Here is a 21,756-nt window from a genome sequence, read left to right as displayed (position 1 = left end):
ATGCTTTATGAAACTCATCAAACCCAATTACCAGTTATTGTTTTAACCATTACTGGAGAAACCAATTTCTGTTACCTAAAAGCTATGCTTCATGATTCGATTTAAGCCCAACTTGCTTGAGAAGGACCATTCTTCTAACTTACTAAATGTTGGCCTGGAGACTACTGGTACCAGCCTAAAGCAAAGTTGGAATGTTGTTAATATAACCACAGCTCCATAGGTGTACCCAATGAAATGCAAACCGAGTTAAGTCTCAGAGTTTGTACAGTTTTATAGAATGGATTATGATCTTGTTCCTGATTATACACTCAAAGAAAGAAGACACTGATACAGATGGGAATCAAATAACACTTCATGAGCTGCCTGTGATTACTGGGGGGTTCATGTAACATGCCCAAACTTTAACTCAAATGTTAGTTGCTGAGCCTCAGCTATGGGAAATTCAGTGAGAGAGTCTTAGATGTTGTGGTGCCAGAACCACAGTTTCTAAGTTCAGCCATGGGGTGTGGACAGTTTTAATGCAGTTGCAAAGTGTCTCATATTGAACCATAAGCCTTCCCTCCTTGGTTTGCTCTGTCTTCTCATAGATACAGAATCATTTGTTGGTAACTTTTTTACTGCTGACTTTACTCTGAAATGTAAATTACATTGTAGCCCTTCAGTGGCACCTAAACACTTCTCAGAAGTCGTGTTTTTATTCATAGGTGTGCCTGTTATCACCAACAACTATGCAAATATGGCGTAGCTTAAGACTTAGGAAGGTAACTTTGAATATGAAGCAAGGCACTGAGACTTTACATCCTGGAGTTAAAGTCTGAATATGTTGCAGTTATGTTTTTGACTGAGCATGAATTTAAATCTCTGCAAGGCTGGTATGCACACGATTTGATCTCCTAAAATCAGCCTGAGCCTAGCTTATCACCCAGCACCTGCATCTCAACTCAGCTTTTTAGTTCTGAACTCATCACCACATATGCAGTAGTCAGTACATATTCAGAAATATAGTAAAATGTGACATTAGAAAACTTGAGGATTCTAGACAGTCACTGAGCTTCTACTTCTGAAAGCCAAGGGAGCATGAAGCTGTAATAGATTTGGTTTTGTAAAAGTAGATTTGGCTCCCCTTAGAGTAGGAGAGATAAATTTGACTACAGTGGGGACCAAGAGGAGATTATATAAATGAATGGAGATGACCAAGTGGGAACTGTGGCAATCTAGAGAGGAAATGTCCCAACACAGTTCCAGCCAGTTATTGCCATTGGATAATGTAGACAGTGTTGGCGGACAGTTCAGAATTTTTAAAAACGAGAAACACCTTCTGGCTTTGTAGAGGAGATGATATATAAGTAGAATTTTTAAAGGATAAATAGTAGTTATCTATAGAAATGTCGGTTGATGGAGGGTTACCCCAGGCAGAGGAGACAACATAATGCACAAACGTAAGAAACAGCATGATGTCTGTAGCGAAAGAGTAAGGCAAAGTGTGGTGGGATTGGGTTTGGAGGGGTGGGCAGGGGCCATGTCATAGTGTGCCCCATAAACCATGATAAGTAGTCTGGACTTACCATTTGAAGGTGGTAGGAAATGGCCAACATAACATGTTTTTTTTTTTGCATTTAGATAAGTTGGTCTGGCAACTGCCAGCATGTGGGAGTGGGAGTATGTGAAGGAGTGGAGAAAAAACTGGACGTGGGGAGATCAACTAGGAAACTCCTAGGAGTTTTGGAGAGACATGATGAACGTCTTGCAAGAAAAGAATTAGGATGGAGAGAAAGGAAGAGATTTCAAAACTATTTTGGAGGTAATGGTACTATAAGCAAGACCTGGCGGTTGACTAGATGTGAGAGGTAAAGGAGAGGGAATTACCAAGGAAGTCCTAAGTTTCTGGCATGGTTCCTGCCTCTTGTGGATACAGGAGAAAAGATGTTTCAGGCTGAGCTCTCAGGAGGACTCGGTGATGTCAGATCAGAGACGGGAGCCCACAGGCATCATGGACAAATGTAGAGAAAACTGCATTTCGGGGCCTAAGAGTGCAGTTCCACTTGGTGATGGTCCAAAACGTGTTCCAGTGACTTGGCAATTAAAAAAAAAAAAAAAAGTGTTTCAGGCAAGAAAGTGAGGTGCCCATTACTTAGCAAATTGTGGTGTCTGCAGGTCATCCATGTGAAAGTATACAAAATAGAATGATTTCATCTGGTTTTGGAGAGGGCATAGGTTTTAGGCTGCGGGTAATTTTAAATGAATTAACTGAGTTCTAGCAAACTGGCAGCATTTTAAAGTAGAAAACTTTATTTTTTAAAAAAATTCTGCTTCGTAAACTTTTCACTGAATTAATTTGTCTTAATCAGAGTTTCTCAACCTTAGAACAGTTGATATTGTAAACTGGATAAGTCTTTGTTGGAGAGGCTGTTCTGTCTATTGTAGGATGTTTGGCCGGCATTCCTGGCCAGTCACACTCCCCGCCTCCAGCGGTGACCAACAAAAGTGTCTCCAGACATCGCCAGCTCTCCCCTGAGGGGTGAAATCATGCCTGGTTGAGAACCATTTTCTTAAACTAAACTGGTCTAATTTCAAGGAGACTGATACAAACCAAATATTAGGTGCACCATTAAAATCTAAATTGCATACATTATACACTGTATGGTGCATATGAATAGAATGGACTTCTACCAAATCATAGCATGCGCGGAATTTCACAAATGAGGCCAATTCTTGAAAAGAGACTTTATCTAAGGCTTGTCTCTGAATTGAGGATCTGTGAGGAGGAGCCCTGCAGTTGACCCTAATTACCTTCTATGACAAAGGCAAGGAGATTGACCGCTCACCATTATTGAACCTGTCTCTACAGGCAAACAGTATTTTAAGAATACCACTTTAAAGGCTTCAATCAGACTGCCAAAAAAGAATTATTAACCACGTGCCATGTGCTTGGCACTGGGAAAGGGAAAGTTTAAACAAATCATAGCTCATACCCTAAAGGAGCTCACTTCTACCTAATTCTCCTAGAAACATCAAGTTAAGTTTTTCATAAATAGACAGGACCACATTACTTATAATTGGCCTGAGCTGTAGGTTTGGGTGATTTGGAGAAATTGTGTGTCAATATGTCATAAACAGAAATATGCTAAGGCCTTGCCACTTTTCTCTTCTGCCTAAGTCTAGAAGGCACAGTATCTATTTGACTACTCAATAAAGTCTAAAAGTGAAGTCTTCAGGGTACCAGAGCCCTCTGAGTTTTACAACAGATCTGAAATAAGGCTGGCCACAAGGCTAGGAGTGGGACAGCTGCTAATCCTGAAATTCTCTTTATTTTTGTGCCCATGATCTGTTTAAATTTTTTTTAAGTTTATATTAAATGATCATTATTATGTTGCTCTTCACTCTTATACAATGTTAGAAGCAATTTTAAATATTACTGACCAGGATGTAGTAATTTCTAGCTAATTACCACAGGGACCCATTGCACACATCATTTCACATGGGTCCTGTTTTTTTGGATGCAGTTGGCAGGAGGGATAATGCAAAGCTGTCTGATGCTAGTTATCAGATCACACATCATTTTATGGTGTCAACATCTGTAGGTATTAAGATATGTTTTCCTTCAGTTGCATTGAATATAATTTTGCACATATTTTGAGTGTTCCACAAAGTACCCCAATCACTTAAACCTGCTTGGCCTCTAATAAATTTATTTAATTTTTAAGGAAATCATCGAGAGTTTAATTATGTGGAATTTTTTAGTAAGCATGTTTGATTATTCTGTGAAGGAAACAAGTCAAATATAGTCATTAAAATTCCCTCTGACGCACTTTCAATTATTTATAGGAACGTGGGTAACCTAAGCTGAACTTTTAGCTTTACCTCTCTTCGTTGTGTTACTCTTCCTAGATCAAACCATGATCACCTGCTCAGCTACTCCACCAAACCCTAAGTTTGAGAGCTACTAAATAGGGCAGTATATTGACAAAATATACATAAATGCCCTGTATCTGGAGCACATATGTGGCCAAACGAGGTTGTAGAACATTACCTGGACATAGTTTTAACATGCATTCATTCATTCAAAAAGTATTTATTATTAACCATAATAAAGATTAAGGAGGATAGGGGGTGTCAGGGTAGAGAGAGGAGTGTGCGCTGCTGGGCAGAGTAACCTCCGTGAGAAGGTGGTATTTGAGAAGAGGAATCAAGGAGATGAGGCGGGGGGAGCCGCATGAGTATCTAGGGAGGAACATTCCAGGCAGAGGAAAGAATCAATGCAAAGTCCCTAAGATGGAAGAGTACTGGCATGTTGGAGAAGAAACAAAGAAGGTAGAGGTGAATTTGGCAGTAGCAGCTCACAGTTTTAATTTTTAAAGTTTTTGCTAAGTAAAAATATGCAACTTTTCAAAAATGTGTCTTCTATTCAATGTATATGCCACTATATTAATGGTAGTTTGAAAATCCCCAAACACTAGGTGTAGAAATAAAGCAGGCAGCCCTTTAAGTGTAGTAACAAAATTGACTTTTCTGTAGTAACAGAAAAGCCTTCCTTTGAGAGCTTACAGGCCAGGCATTTCCTAAGCACTCTAAATGCACTGGGCAAATTAACTCTCACAGACTAATTCAGTGTAATTTATGGAGTTTACGAAGCAATCTGGTAACTTCTCTGAACCTTAGTTTCCTCACTGCTAAGAGATGGTAATAATAGTGGCTACCTTGTTTTTATGTTTTGGTGTTCAAGTGGCATAACATAGTTCCTGACACGTAGTAGGTACTATATAAATTATTTAAATTAATTAAATAATTATAAATTATTTATTTACTATATAAATTAATTGTGTTGATTGTTACTAGTTCATAATTAAGAGGGCAGCCATTGGTTTAAATAAGAAATCATTATGTTTTCTCTGAGAAGTGACAACATCGTTAAGTTACAAGTTTGTTGATGAACATTAATCAATCCATAAAACTTAGATAATTATTCATTCATTCATTTGGCAAAATATTATTGGGCCTGGTATTGTCTTAGTCACCAGTGAAATAAAAAATAAAACCCCCTGATTTCACGCTTACAGGTATGGGGAGGAAATAGGGAAGAAGACGATCTTTGCAACATAGGCTATTTTGTAAATAAGGATAAGTATGGGGTTCCATGGGAGATCATAACAGGGGCATCTAACCCAGGCATGGGAGGGCCAGAGGTGGTTCCTTCTGTGAAGAAAACTCATAGGCAAGTAGGTGCTGGGTAGGTGGATGGAGGCAGCAAGGAGCATGAAAGGGCCACCTCAGAGTAAACCATGCTAGAGTCCAGACACGAGAGAACATGGCCAGGCCAGTTCTTCCATTTGGACCCTTAAGAGTTGGCAAATGAGGCTAAAAATGTAAGCAGGGCCTAGATTGTAATGAGGCACACTGGACTGCAAAGCTAGGGCCGTATCTGAGCAATATGGGGATTTAGACGGATTTTAAGCAAGAGAGTGATACGATCAAATATGCATTTTAGAAAGACTGCCGTGATTGCAATGTGAAGAGTGGTCTAGAAGGGGCTGGAATTTGAGGCAGGGTAACCAGGGGTAGATATAACTTAATGTTTTAATGAGAGAAGAAACAGATCTCATGATGAACCTGTTATGTAGGGAACAGCTATGTTTCTTTGTTACAATACATTGTTATTTGGGGAAATGGGAGGAGAGGATCAATAATAATCGTACTAAAGGAGAAATATAAAACCAACTCATTTCATTTTCAAAAGAATTTCTAGGTCGACTGATTCGTAACTCTCTCTGGGATCTCACATCTGTCAGCCTCGAAATCACTGCAGTTTTTCATCTTAGGAGCCATTAGTGAAAAACAAAAATTCGAACATGCGGTGTTTCATAATTCTTCTTCACCAGTTCTTAGTCAAACATCATCCTCAATTTATATCATTCACACTTAAACATGAATGATCTAGCAGGTCATGTAACTGAAGCTAGCATGGACAAATAAACAACCAAGAGTTAACGGAGGAAAGGAAAACTCAGGTTTCAGCAAATTAACGATGCCAGGAGAAAAAGCGTTCGGTCATGATTGAATGGAATTTTGGTGGCCTTCCCTTATAATTGGGGTTTTGAAGCTCCCACAAACCACACTTCTACGTCCATAATTTCTGAGGTAATGTAGCTAAAACCCCTTCATTTCACCTAAGTGGCCCAGGCAATTGCAGGTATGATTTATTTTTTGCTCAAATTACCTCAAAGCTGTGCCTCAAAGCACTTTGAAAACAAAATTATCCTTTGTCCCACCTTCTTCAGTTTATTCTAGAATGACTCACTTTCCTCATGTTGATTCTGGGCTACAGTAGTTATACAAGAAATATGTGAATGCATCCTTATAAAATTTCCAAAGAATTGAATGTTAAAAAACTGGTCAGATTTTTTTTAAAAGCCTCTTTAATCATTTTCCTCACCATCACTCCATTCCAGTTCCTTCCTCTCCCCGCCTGAGGAAACACTATGATGGTGGGTATTTACCCAAGTGTTTTCCTTTGCACGCAAGTACACACACACACACACACACACACACACACACACACACACATTCAATTATTTGTTTATTTATTTTTAGATATAAAGTGTATGAGACAATATAGAGCCGTGATTAAGAGGCCAGGCTTAGAGACAGATTTGTTACCCGTTAATGGTGCGCCCATGGAAACTTACTGTTCTTCAGTTTCCTCATATATAAAATTGGGATGATAACGTTACATACCTCACCAGGTATGTAGGAAGAGTCACTATTTTGATAAATTTAAAGCACTTAGAACAGTACCTGATAGTAAACACTCAATGAATGTTAGTCATTATTTTAAGTTTTTAAAATACACTAATATTTTCATATATACTTATTTTTCTATGACTTGCTTTCTCAGAACTATGTCTTGGATATCTTGTCTTCTCAGTACATACTTATGTTTTTTAATCTGCTGTATAGTATTCCATGGTATGTGGGTACCAGAGTTCATTCAACCATTCCCCTGTTGATGGACATTTAGCATGTTACCCAATTGTTTTTTTGTTTTGTTTTGTTTCATTTTGTTATTGTGAACACTGCTTCAATGAAAATCTTTATGTATATGAATGACTATTTTTCTAGGGTGAATACTGATAGGTGGCAAACCAGGTTAGGAGCACATGGGCACACTTTATTTTAATAGATGCTGCCAAATTGACCTCCAGCTTCTATTGCCAATTGTATGAGAATAAAAATTTCCACCAAATCCTTGGCAATAGTTACCAATTTTTAAAAATAAGTGAACAATGTTTATTCCATTCTGGATTTAATCTGCATCTCTCTAACTAATATTAAAGTTGAACATCGTTTACCTGAGAACTTTATGAGAGGGAACTAGTCATACAAAATCCTGGCAGGAATGAACCAGGCATGTATAATACAAAAAAGAACTCCAGTGTAATTTGGGGTTTGAATGAGAGGGAGAGTCTTAGAAGGTGGAGTTGGAGAGGCCAGCTGGGAGCGGAGAGTAAAGGTCCTTACAGGCCATTGTAAGGTGTTTACACTTAATTTTGAGCAAGAAAATAACATATTAGAGAATAAGTGCTATTTGGAATGGACTTTGAATGATGAATGGAGCTTTCCTAAGACAGGAGAAGGAGGAAGAACCATCTAGTCTGAGGGAATAAAACTGAGAGATTACGGAAACACGAAAATATGTGGTAAAATCAAAAGCATGGTGCTCGTATGTTGCAGCTGAATATAAGGAAATAGAGTTGGACCTGCCTGTGTGATAGAAGTGCTTTGCATGACACAGGATACTTTTATTTTCATTTCTAGAAAATGGGGAAATATTCATGGGGTAAGGGGACACTCATTTATTGGGTGCATTCTGTGGGCCAGGTGTAGCACTTGGCACTTTACATGGGTAGTTCATTAAATTTTAAATGACATCTTTAAAGGAAATGTTATTCACATTGTTTTGCATGTTGGGAACTGGGCCTCAGGAAATGAAATAACTTTCCCTACAGTATACAGCTGGCAATCTTTGGGCCTATCCTTCAAATCCAGCACTCACCAGATTGGGTGGGTACTATGCACTGTGCTGGGTCCTGCCTGGGAAGAAACAATCAATGTAGCTCAGTAGCCCCTGCCTTCAAGGACAGGGTCTACCAGAACTGTGTTCTTTCTGCCTTTCACTAGATTGTCAGCAAGGACACAGGAAGACCAAGTGACTCAGGCTAGAATCTGGAGAAGAATTTAGACAAGAGAGAAACTAGAGGATATTTTATAATGGTAAGAAATAAGAGGGAGGAGAGGATGAGATGAGTTGGTAAATGGGGAATAAATATCAACCAGTATCCATGGTTAATTGGATGTGGGTTGAGGGGAGAGTTAGCAACATACCCTGGATGCCTAGTTTGGGTGGCTGCATGGCTAGTGATAGCAGGAGCCAGAGGGGAGGGGTGAAAAGAATCTTTGGGGATTAGAGCCAGTTAGAACATTTAAAATAAGTACAGTTTTATTTTGTTGAATTACCTGAAAAATCTTAGTATAAGTCACTGGTGACAAATCCACAGAATATTCTGTGGTGTGCTTTTTTTTTTTTTGGCGTTCTGCGGGCCTCTCACTGTTGTGGCCTCTCCCATTGTGGAGCACAGGCTCCGGACGCGCAGGCTCAGCAGCCATGGCTCACGGGCCCAGCCGCTCCGCGGCATGTGGGATCCTCCCGGACTGGGGCACGAACCCACGTCCCCTGCATCGGCAGGCGGACTCTCAACCACTGCACCACCAGGGAAGCCCCTGTGGTGTGCTTTTAATTGGAAAAGACATTTATATGTAGAGCCAGTGAGATATTTGACAGTAAAACCTGAAATATCCCTTAAATTTTCACTCCTTCTCCTACAAGAAGGCATCTGTAATCTTGAGTCTCTGTAATTAAATTAAGCATTATAGCTATTATTACTGTACATTATTCATGGTACAAAGCAACATAAAAGTCCCTGCTGCTTTACACTGTACAGGAAACACATTTGACAGCTCTGGACTCGACAACTTCTGCCTAGATTTGTTGTGTTTCTCCTTTATGCTTTATATAATTGGTAGGGCTTCTAGGATTCTAAGACAGGTTAAATAATAAAGGGTACCCTTTGAAGGGTTTGGGTGAATAATTTCAGAGACCTGTTATTGTCTCCATTGATACCCCTTAGAAAACAACGGTCTCTCTGAGATCACTAGAGTAAGATACTGAAGGAAAAAAGAAAACTATTCTGGTTGACAGAATCCTGATGCCATTGCAGCATAATACAAGCTGACATCTAGGGAGAGGAGATGGGATGATGTATGCCACGCTTAGTGAAAGGGAGACTTCCCATAAACTCCCTATAGGCTAAGCCTTTTTCTAGGTTGCAAAGTCTTTCAAAGAACCTTCCAGTGTTCATCCTGTCTGCATCACATCATAACCCGCCTGCCATAAAAATCAGTGGAGACTATCTGAAGGATGGGCTTTGGTATTTGTCCTCGGGGATCCAACCAGTGTCCAGGTATGCAGGCCTGGTTCATCAGTTTAAAAGCCTCACCTGAATCTGGATACTCCTCCTAAACTAGCTTTGCCATTTAAGCCAGGCTCCATCATCCTTGGGATTCTACAGTACCAGAAGGAGATAATGCTCCGTGGTATTAGACCTGTCTTTAGGGTGTTGGCAGGGTTTCAGAGTGAGCAAAAATGACTCCCCCGCCCTCGAACCTATTCTTCCAAACCTTTCTCTTAACTCAGATCCCTCCTTCCCTTCCCTTTCCTCTCCTCATGCTGCCCTTTGGTGTTCAACAGACCCATCCTTCTTTGATAAAATTGCTCCCCCCTATGTCCACTGAAAATTCAAATTCCACAACGGCTACTGCAAAAACAAACATTTACTGAAGATATATCATGTACCAAGCACTACTATGCATTCTTCAATCTTTACATTTTCCTGCGTCTTAGTCAGTGACCAACTGTCTAGGTTTGCCCAAGACTGAGGTATTTTCTGGGACTTTCAGTCCTAAAACCAGGACAGTGTCCATCGGAGACCTGAGACACAAAGAGGTGAGGTCATTCTCTAAAGGTCACACTCTTCGACAGTGATTTGTTATGACTCAAACCGGGATCCTCCTAATCCGAATCCCTGGCCTTTCTGCCCCGTCACACTGGCTGTACTCAGGGTTGGTCTGACGATTTGATTAGGAACCACACTAGATTTTAGTGACTGAGATGTATTTGCATGTTTAAGTGGAGCTGTAATGGTAGCACGTATGGGTATGAGGGAGGGGATTCTTGGTGGGTATGTCATCACCTCCACAACCCCCCTCTCAGGCCAAACCAGACCTGGAAGCAAATATCAAGAGTCGGCAATTTTGATATTCCTGCTTCTGGACGTTTGCGAGAGGCTCTGCTCCGGGGGGGGGTTAGTGTCACAGAGTGTCACGGCTTGGGAGAGTGTGGGTGGGCAGAGCACGTATTTTGGAAGCACAGATCAGCGTGAATCCTGATTGGAAGTGTACCCTGGAACTCGGCTTCCCGGGTGAAACCTACCCCTCAAAAATTAACAGACCGATTTCAAGATCTCATTTTCTAGGAATATTTTTCCACACAGCTTTGTTCTGGTTCCAGATGTCTAGTGTTCACATTTGTACTCTTGAAGATGGCTGTATGTGTGTGTATGCGTATACGTGTGTGCATGTGTGTGCATGTGTATATATGTTTATTGAGTGTATATGTATAGGTATACATGTATGTGTGTGCATGTGTGTGTTGTATTTATCCCAACAACCATCAGGACTTCTTTTGCCTCCTGTCGGTGCCAGAACATTGAGGGTTAAGCAGAGTTACTATAAAGCATTACAACTGACATGTAGTAGCTGTATTTGTTTCCAGTTTTAGGCTCCGGATCTGAAAAGGTGGGCTCAGATCAACCACCTGTTAGATCTGTGATTTCTGGTGCTGATTTTTTTCTTAAAGCTTTTGCTTGCTTTAAATTTGCCCCTGGGCCGACTGCTAGTGCTCTGCATTCTCTACTTCCATGGTTCAAAAAATTTTATATGTATAAAATGTGTGTAATTACATACACTTTTTTCCCCCATTAACCTCTTTGCTCTCTTGTCGTGTTTGGCTATTTGATGGTTTTCCCCTCTCAAGTTTGCTCACATTATGCATGCTCCTATCAAGAGAATTTCCTGCACGCTCTTCCTTTCCCTAACAAAGTCTGGCACCGTGGAGGGACTGAGAGAGCAGTTTTTCATGAATAAATGATGATTATTTGTAATTAGCATATCAACTGTATGTATGGAAATGATGCTTCTAAATTACTTGACTGTGATTAGAAGCAGTTGATTTACCTAAGTAGTTTCAAACCTTCCAACAAACTCCATACATAATTAATTTAGTAAATACATTTTCTTTGGCTTCCTAGATAATATAAAAGAAACTTCTACCTATTCCAAAGGCAAATTATATTTTGTTGTTGCTGTTATTGTCCTTAAGCACCTGAAGCCCTACAGTGACATGATCACCCAGGAAACAGTTCAACAAACAGCTCACATTTTTTGGACCCTTTTAAGGTGTCAGGTGCTCTTCCAAGTGCCTTGTGTATATTATCAATAAATGTAATGCCCATAATGATTCTATAAAGTAAACACTCTATGATACCCTTTATACAGATGAGAAAATTGAGGCGTGGGGATGCTAAGCAGCTTGTCTGAGCTCACAAAGCTGCTAAGTTAAGAAGCTCAAATTCAAACTTGGGCAGTACTGGCTCCTTAGCAGCCGCATAGCACAGGGAGATCAGCTCGGTGCTTTGTGACCACCTAGAGGGGTGGGATAGGGAAGGTGGGAGGGAGACGCAAGAGGGAGGAGATATGGGGATATATGTATATGTACAGCTGATTCACTCTGTTATAAAGCAGAAACTAACACACCACTGTAAAGCAATTATACTCCAATAAAGATGTTAAAAATATATATATATAAATGTGTGTGTGTGTGTGTATGGCTTATTCATTGACTAAGTATTTATTGAGCACACAACAGATGCTGGGCACAGAGATAAATAAGACTCATCTTGCCCTCGGACAGTCTAGTGACAGCAGAATGGTTGAAAACTAATAAATTACAGTGCACTGAAATAGATATTAGCATTTAGGCAGGAACAAAGTACTATGGGAGAGAATTAGCATATTTTTTCCAGAGGATAAATGTACTACTTTTTATACTTGCCACTTTTCTTCAGGAAAAGAGAATACATTTAGAACAGGATATTAACATATTTGAGAAAAGGAAAGGATCAAAGAGTCATAAAGGTTTTTTTCTGAATATATCCTATAACCTGTGTGGAGATAGTTCATTTTTTTTTTAAACATCTTTATTGGAGTATAATTGCTTTACAACGGTGTGTTAGTTTCTGCTTTATAACAAAGTGAATCAGCTATACATATACATATATCCCCATATCTCTTCCCTCTTGCATCTCCCTCCCACCCTCCCTATCCCACCCCTCTAGGGGGTCACAAACCACTGAGCAGATCTCCCTGTGCTATGTGGCTGCTTCCCACTAGCTATCTATTTTACATTTGGTAGTGTATATATGTCCATGCCACACTGTCACTTTGTCCCAGCTTACCCTTCCCCCCTCCCCACGTCCTCAAGTCCATTCTCTACATCTTCATTCCTTCCTGTCCTGCCCCTAGGTTCTTCATAACCCTTTTTTTTTTTTTAGATTCCATATATATGTGTTAGCATACGGTATTTGTTTTTCTCTTTCTGCCTTACTTCACTCTGTATGACAGACTCTAGGTCCATCCACCTCACTGCAAATAACTCAATTTTGTTTGATAGTCCATTCTGAATTAAACATCCAGTCCATATGGTTTTTTTTTAATGACCAAAAATGCTGACTACAGAGCTACACCAAGGCAAAATCGTAAGATTTCCCTCACCTATCCAGCCCTCTTTCCTGGAGTAACATAGTAAAGACACTCCTAAGATGGTATTTACTATTTGAGGTGGTTATAGTCTAGGGCACTATGTCTAAACACTAATCTGCACATCAGTGGCTGGCTGGCTGTATCAGAGTTTTATAATGTCACATGTTCCTAGCTCGTATTGCTGTGGACCTTGATATGGCAAGTCTGGGATACAGCCTAGGTCTCTATATTTTAAAAGTGTTTAAGTTGATTTCTGTGTACATCCAGGTTCAAAAACAACTGGTCTGAAAATACCCGTGAATAGGAGAACCACTGATATGCTATTTACTTTCTCTTTATTATCTTATTTAAGGCTATGGATTAGTAGGTAAGAGCCTAGTCTCTGGAAACAGATCTCAGTTAAGTTCCATCTGACTAGCTGGGGACTTGGGACAAATTTCTTAAGCTCTCCATTACCTCTCCATTACAAAGCAGCTAACAGCGCCTTGCACTCAATAAGTGCTCAATGAATGTTAGAGTATACACACACACCCCACACACACACCCACATTTATTATGTATAGACACACACACTCTTAAAATAATATCAAAACACCTTCATGGACTAAAAGCAAAACTATCATAAGAACAAAATGAACAGTCACAATTACCTTCGTGGGAAAGGAGTAGGTCTGTCTTTGGCTATATTGGGCCTTTTCAAAGTTGAGAATAATAACCCACTAATAGTGAGCATAGAGTCTTATTCTGCTTCTTCACTGGCCAACTCATACACTTTAGAGCTAGGAGTTGACACATCCTTGTCATTAGTTTCTATCCTTTCACATCATGTAAAAACCGACCCACCATTATCTAAATTAGCTAATCTAAAAAAGCAGAATGAGGCTGTTGAAAGAGCAGTCATTACGAATAATGAGTTCTAATCCAGCACTGCAACTAACATATTGATCAAATGGACCAAGTCACAGCCACTCTTGGTCTTTACTTCCTTATGTATTAAGGTACAAGGAGATAAACAAGGTTGCTTCTAAGGGCCTTGGCAGGTATGATATTCTGAGTTTGTGAGCTACTTAATTGTACTAACATATCATAACTCAATATCCTTGATTTCATTTTATTTCCTGATAACATTATTTGGTCCTTAATCCAAAAGAATGACTGATGCATTTAGGAGCCTATGCATAAACCTGGCTCTAGATACTCCTACAGTAACTGAGAGGTATAGCCAACTCTCCGTTATCCAACAAAGTGTTTAAGCAGCTTATCAGCAAGCTGGGTCAGGATTATGTCCATGTAATCCTCACAGAGAAAGAACCACATGCACATGAAGACCTGGGCATGGGCCATTGGGCAATTGATTGTGCACAGATATTGAGATCCCTTTCCAGGGCAGGCATCTCTTCTGTCTGAGGTCTAGCCAAGGTCAAAATTTAACAACTGGTTTTTCTATAACAGGGGGGAGAGCACATATTGTGAGCAAATTCATGTATGCAGTGTAATCCAAAGTTCTCTCTTATTAGAGGGGATTCTTAATCAACCAAGATACTGAGTGTACCAAGAAATAGCAGCCATTTTGATAACTCATATTGTGTGGGGGGAAAAAAAAAACTACTGAAAAATCAGAATGCAACAATGTTTAAAAGTTGGTTCATTTATCAGCCACTGACTTGCCAAATTTGCATCAAAGTAACTAACTTTAAAATTCCCCACAGCTTACTACTACTACATGAGATTACTAATGAAACAAGTATGCGTCTGGTTATTTACTGAGATCATTTTTCCCAGCTTCCTGAATGAAAATATATTCCTTTATAAACATTTTAGAAGATCCAGTTCTTACGGTTTTTCTTCAGTTTAGTATTTTATTAGTTTGTATTTATGCATTTGGAAATGGTAATATTAATAAAACCACTTGAACTCTGCTTTTCATTTGGATTTCTATCTGTGTTTTTTAAAAAATTTAGCAGGGGAAAGAAATATTTTCAGGATGGGAATGTCCATTCTTCCTGTGCATTTTAATTTACTTTGGTAAAGGCTTGTGGCAGGACTAGGCACTACTATGGAGTAGGTAATATTTCTCTTTAGGGGCTTTTCTTTTTTCAGACCACTTCTCTTTGGTCTAAGTTTCCTGGATACCTAGTATACCCCCATGCCTTCCCCACCACCCCTCACCTCCTTAATGACATCCAACTTTTACCAGATGTCTGTTGGAAAGCCTTGTTAAATTAACCCATGCTAATGACTTCCTCAAATTGCAATAGGTACAATAAACTCTTAAAGCAATAGGTACAATAAACTCTTAAAACTACAGAATTTCTTTTAGAAAGTATAGAAAGCTCTTATGGAAAGTATAAAGTTCAGGGTTTTTTAATAGAGGAGGGAATTTCACTTTGAAATTGGAAGTTTTCCTTGGTCTCCTCAAATCACATAAGGGCCACGTTTTCATCCTATGTGAAAAGCTGGTGTTACAGGTTTTCAGTGACTGCTCAAACTGAGCTAATTGTTATAAAGGACAATTCCTGAATCAGGAGGGTGTGTGTGTGTGTGTGTGTACACATATCTATATCTGTAATAGAAATCTTAACTGTTTACAAATAAACTATTATATTTCAAAACATGTTTTAAATATTTAGCTTGAAATGAGGCATAGTTTCATTAAGAGTGAGAGAGACTAAGTCAAAAGTAGGAATAAATGATAAACTTTCAGGGCTAAGGGAGTACCTGCTGACAGGTGTTTGTTCCTCAGCGTGTATACCCTAACTGATCAGATAGCTTCTTCTATGCATGGAACAGGAAAGGTTGTCTGCTTTTTTGTTCTTACTTTAAAAGGGAGAGAAAGGAGAGAAAGCTGCCTTATTCTTATTAAAAAGTTATACTGAAGGACTAAAAGCACTCCAGAGATAAATCATAGCTTAAGACAAACATATGCCCCCCAAAGTATTTATAAAGTAGGCAAAGCCAGTGGAAAAAGAGAGCCACCCAGAATAATCCTCAAGATTTTTCTGAAAACAATTTTAAAAACAAAGTTATTGAGTGTTTGAAATGATAGTCTTATAAACATGCTTATATTTCTTCAAATCTCTGAGTTACCTCTTAGTTTCTGTTATACTGCTTAATCATGTGATTTGTATTATTTTTAACACAGCATTTTTAGTAGTAGAAATGAAGAAGTGTGACACTGCCCAGATCCCATGTGGGTTCTGTGCCCTGGTGGGAAAGACAGAGTGAAAAGGTAGAGTCAGACTAGGAGACCCGTTAACTCTGCCGAGCCCGAAAGAATCTGAGTCACCGTCTAAACCAAAGATAGAGCACTGAGGCAAAAATCTGGATTCAAAGACCATGGAGTCTGCTTTTTTTTTTTTTTTTGCGGTACGCGGGCCTCTCACTGTTGTGGCCTCTCCCGTTGCGGAGCACAGGCTCCGGACGCGCAGGCTCAGCGGCCATGGCTCACGGGCCCAGCCGCTCCGCGGCACGTGAGATCCTCCCGGACTGGGGCACAAACCCGCGTCCCCTGCATCGGCGGACTCTCAACCACTGCACCACCAGGGAAGCCCCCGTGAGATCTGCCTTTTATCAGTTGCTAACTGTATTGCGGAGAGCAGCGCTGGGGGTGAGAGAGGTAATCCTGCCAGTTCTGCAGGGCTTAGTATGGCACACCAGCCGTGTTTCTCAGCCATTCTCTATGGTGAGAGCCTGATGGTCCCACGTATTAGTCCCACAGCCCTCCTGTGGCAACTCTAAATAGTAGGCAGAGTGCCTAAACTGGGATAATGGGCCTCCAAAGGTCCGGCCTAGAATTTCCAACCCTATTAAATGAAAGCAAATAGAACAAAAGCCAAAAAGAAGTCTGGAGACTAATCATCTGGCCTAGAAAATGGGTGAACCATTGTTATTAAAACATATAAACATGTAAGTTTTAATATTAGAAAAGAAACTAGAGAAGGGTATGAACAAGCAAATCAGCCAGTTTTCATTTTAAAGGAGAATTCCATACATTAATTGTTAATACATTAACAATTCACCTTGGGGCAAATTACAAAGAAATTACAAGCACACTGAAAACAGAGTTTGTGTTATACAAAGTTGTCAAAGTTTTCCCCTGTCCATGTTCTTCCAGAGAACTTAGTAGAACATGACTGGTAAAATAAATGCTTAATAAACATCTGTTGAGTGTCCAAGTCAATGACTGAGTGAATAATTAAAGGAATAAATTAATCAGTGAATAAGCCTATTTTCCTAGGCTTCCGCCACAGATAAAAATTCACTCGACTCAACAGCTATTTATAACCCCTTGCTCTCTATTTAACCCACACTCGGCAAAGGAGTGGTTATATAAGTTGCCTCCAGGGCTCTCCACAGTCATTTCTTAAACCCTTAGTATCTGTCTGGTTTTCAGACAAATGACTGAAGGCCACCAATGGCTATCTCATTGCTAAGTTCAAAGCGTTTTTTTCTGCAGTCCACATCCACCTCGCTGAAGCAAATGACAGAATGGAACACAATTCTTAAGTCTCCAAATCTGTACAACAGTCGTAATTAGGAATCTCAAGATATAATTTGTGTGCTTGAAATGCAAATTGTTTTTTGTAACTCAAGATAATATTCATTTTAGCCCCCCTTCTCCTTGGCTTGTGAAAATGTAATCTCAACCAATTTTGGGTGGCCTTCTCTGCCACTTCAGTGCCACTCTTCGGTATTCTGGCAGTGTTTAAGCCTATCTTGCTCTCTGTCACATCACACACGTTTCTCCCCCGAGCTTTACCCAGGAAGCAAGTCAAGAAGGCCTTTGCACTTGGATCCTATAAAATCGGAGTTATGTCATCTACCCTGGGGGTCAGCTGAAAGGGAAGGACTGCCTCCTTTTCTCAGGGTTCTATTATGTCTGATTACAACTTTTCTTCTCTTTTACTACTCCCTAATCCCAACCTGGAGAAACCTTAAAAGGGTTGGGAAGTGTATATATGTCCATGCCACTCTCTCACTTTGTCACAGTTTACCCTTCCCCCTCCCCATATCCTCAAGTCCATTCTCTAGTAGGTCTGTGTCTTTATTCCTGTCTTACCCCTAGGTTCTTCATGACATTTTTTTCCCTTAAATTCCATACATATGTGTTAGCATTCGGTATTTGTCTTTCTCTTTCTGACTTACTTCACTCTGTATGATGGACTCTAGGTCCATCCAGCTCATTACAAATAGCTCAATTTCGTTTCTTTTTATGGCTGAGTAATATTCCATTGTATATATGTGCCACATCTTCTTTATCCATTCATCCAATGATGGACACTTAGGTTGTTGCTTTGTGACCACCTAGAGGGGTGGGATAGGGAGGGTGGGAGGGAGGGAGATGCAAGAGGGAAGAGATATGGGAACATATGTATATGTATAACTGATTCACTTTGTTATAAAGCAGAAACTAACACACCATTGTAAAGCAATTATACTCCAATAAAGATGTTAAATAAATAAATCTCACATACACACACACACACACACACACGCACACAGGGAGCCTCTTTGAGTTTACTTATAGTAAACATAGTTTCCCCAACTATTGTCTGTGCCATGACGTTCAAAGAGTATTTCTGAAACTCAAAAGCCAAGAATTGATTTATTTTTTGTTTTCTGTCACATCACATCTATCTTATAGGTATGTGTGTATATCTGATTTTATCCTTAGTAAATTTTCCTGAAAGTAAAAATCTTCATTTATAAAGGGTTTATCCAGTGCATAACGATAGTGCCCTCCAGAAAAACTGTACCAGTTTGTGTTATATTAACAGTATATGAGTACCTTTTCCCTACGTCCTTTTCAGTACACCATATTTAAAAATACATCTTTACCATTTTTAAATTAAAAATTTTTTCATCTATATTTCTTTAATTATTAGGGATCTTGGACATTTTTTCATAGGTTTATTGGGCATTTTAAAAATTATTATTTGTCCATGAGTTCTCTCGCCTATTTTGCTTAGATCTTTACTGACTTGTAAGAGCTCTTCATTTGAAGAATATTAACAAATTGACTGTCGTGTATTGAAAATATTTTTTATAGTTTGTTATTTGACCTTTCATGGTGTGTGAGACATAGAAACTTACAATCTTTAAATCTGATTTTTGTGGGGGGTTTTCTTGGTATTTTTACTTAAGAATTCCTTTTGCATTGCAAGATGATGAACACTGACCTGTGCTTTATTTTAGTTGTTTCAGCATCATTATTTAACAATCCTTTTCCCCTTTGGTCCAAATTTCACATTTATCATACAATCAAGATTTATATATGATGGATCTACTTCTAGACTCTGTTTCGTTCTACTGTTCCTTACTACACCAATAAGACACTGCTTTAAGCATTGTAGATTCTTTTTTTTTTTTAAATTATTTTATTTATTTTTGGCTGTGTTGGGTCTTCCTTTCTGTGTAAGGGCTTTCTCTAGTTGGGGCAAGCGGGGGCCACTCTTCATCGCGGTGCGCGGGCCTCTCACTATCGCGGCCTCTTGTTGGGAGCACAAGCTCCAGACGCAGGCTCAGTAGCTGTGGCTCACGGGCCTAGTTGCTCTGCGGCATGTGGGATCTTCCCACACCAGGGCTCGAACCCGTGTCCCCTGCACTGGCAGGCAGATTCTCAACCACTGTGCCACCAGGGAAGCCCTAGATTCTTAATAAATGTTAATATCAGATAGGAAAAGTCCCCATTCGTTACTCTTTTTAAATTTTTTCCAAAGTGTCCAGACTAGTGCATTTACTCTTTCAGGTGAAATTTAGAAATTCCATTCTAAATGTTAGTGTTATCGTTTAGTTCTTCACTGTTCCTCACCCTCCTAACTTGAACCTCCATTCAACCCATCCTGTACCCTAGTGCAGCCTAACCTGCCCACGATTCAGCTACAAATGTAATAAATAATAACAATGGCAATACATCTCATTTGCCATATCTTCTTGAAATTTCAGAGTAGGATTGTACTATGACACTAATTTCACATTTGGCTTTCGAGAAAAGAACATGGAAACTCTCCCCTTTAAGAAATGTCACTGTCTTTTCAGAGTGTGGAAGGAGAACACCATGAGAAAGCTGTGGAACTACTCAAGGCTGCTAAGGACAGCGTCAAGCTGGTGGTCCGATACACCCCGAAAGTCTTGGAAGAAATGGAGGCTCGCTTTGAAAAGCTACGGACAGCCCGGCGTCGGCAGCAGCAACAATTGCTAATTCAACAACAGCAACAGCAGCGGCAGCAACAAACACAGCAAAACCACATGTCATAGGTAAGAGGTGCCTTCTTCTATACAAGGAAAGTCCCTTACATGTTTTTTTTTTTAAATATAGTTTCTTAGACAGCTGGAACATAATTACTAGATTTAATAATCCAAACAAAATCAAACAAATTAAAAAAATGACCTCAGAAAATGTAAACAAGACAGTTGCTTACTTTATGTGTCATTCAGCCATATTCCCTGCAAATGTAAGGTATTTTTGAAAAATGATATTCTTTAGGAGGCCAGGCACACACTATATGATGCCTTTATACAAATTACAAAAATGCAGCCTCTGTGCAAACCCAGATCCTCAGGCACATGGCTATATGACAAGAGTGTGGGCTAGATTCCAGCCCCCCTCACCTCCTTGGCCAGTTGCCTTTGCACAGTGTACAAACTAAACTGAAACAGTTTACTAGAAAACTGCTCCACTGAAAAGAATGAAATAGAGACCTGGCAGTGTTTATGCTCTGAGAGATTTTGAAATTCTCTCTGGGTGCTCAGTTAAAATGTGTCTAAGGTACACCTGCCTTTTTCTAAATTCCACTTTGTGACAAAGAATGCTAAATCAGGTTTTTGCTACATGTTTTTAAGAAAATTCAAGAAAAAATGTTAAGAGTGAGAACCACCATCTCTGAAGTGCCTGTTATGTGCTAGGCTCTCACATGTCATTCCTTATCCTCAAAAACCCCTTCACAGTAAGTATCACTAAAACACCATTTTTTAGATGAATGATACAAAGCTGCAATAGCTTCAGTGGATTCCCCACAACCACACTTACAAGAATTATTGTAATAGAATATTTTCCCTTCTTATTTTGCCAAGTATTTCATGTGCCAACGTCAGAAATTCTGGAGTTACATAAATTTTCCTTGGTATCCTTTGGAAGAGACAGTTCATATTGTTATATACCTCTACGCTATGATGTCTGCAAATGTGTATTTGAAATGAGGTTCAAATGTTCTTGGGAAGATGACAATGGGTAGTGGTGGTTTTAACTCATTCAATATCAGATTACTATTTGCACACACTGAATTCGAGAAGAGATTTTCAACTTTTTTGCGCCACTCATGAAAAGAAGCTGCATGGGGAAGTAAAAAGAGTATGGGATTTATTCACAGAGAGTTCTGGGTATTCAACTATCTTTCTTTTATAGCCTGCTAGTTTTGTTATATATATATCACAGTTTGGTGTCTTTATCTAAAATTACATTCCATTCTAAAAACTACATTTATTTAACAATAAATATTTATTTGTTACCGTGATGGGCCAGGCACTGTTCAATGGGCTATAGAAACAGCAGGAGCAGAGCAAAATCCTTGCTGTCATGGTGTTTACATTCTGGTTGGAGGAGATAGTTAATTTGCAGGTAGATAAAAAATATCCTATTGAGACCAGTACTTTGTAGAGTTAAAATCGTGTGCTTTGATAGAGACTGGCTAGGTGATGACCTTCTGTGAGGTGATCAGGGAAGACCCCTCAGAGGAGGTAACATTTAAGCTGAGGTTGAATGACAGTGCGAAGCCAGGAAATGAGCATAAGAAGAGGAGGAAATAGCCAGTACAGTAGCTCTGAGGC

The 21,756-nt window shown here is 39.5% G+C and overlaps 1 protein-coding gene across 2 annotated transcripts in view; it reads left to right on the top strand.

Annotated features, from left to right (window-relative positions):
* Window positions 1-21,756, top strand: part of LIN7A (lin-7 homolog A, crumbs cell polarity complex component) — a 131,073-nt gene that overhangs the window by 104,666 nt on the left and 4,651 nt on the right. For both annotated transcript variants that reach the window (XM_082666123.1, XM_082666124.1), the window contains exon 5: window positions 19,969-20,187. In XM_082666123.1, the coding sequence (XP_082522249.1) occupies window positions 19,969-20,187 (219 nt within the window). The remainder of the gene's footprint in view (window positions 1-19,968; window positions 20,188-21,756) is intronic.

This window comes from Grampus griseus, assembly GCF_964374135.1.
Source record: "Grampus griseus genome assembly, chromosome: 11".
Classification (NCBI taxonomy): domain Eukaryota; kingdom Metazoa; phylum Chordata; class Mammalia; order Artiodactyla; family Delphinidae; genus Grampus; species Grampus griseus.
Note: the sequence above shows the minus strand (reverse complement) of the source record. Positions and strands in the feature narration are given on the sequence as shown.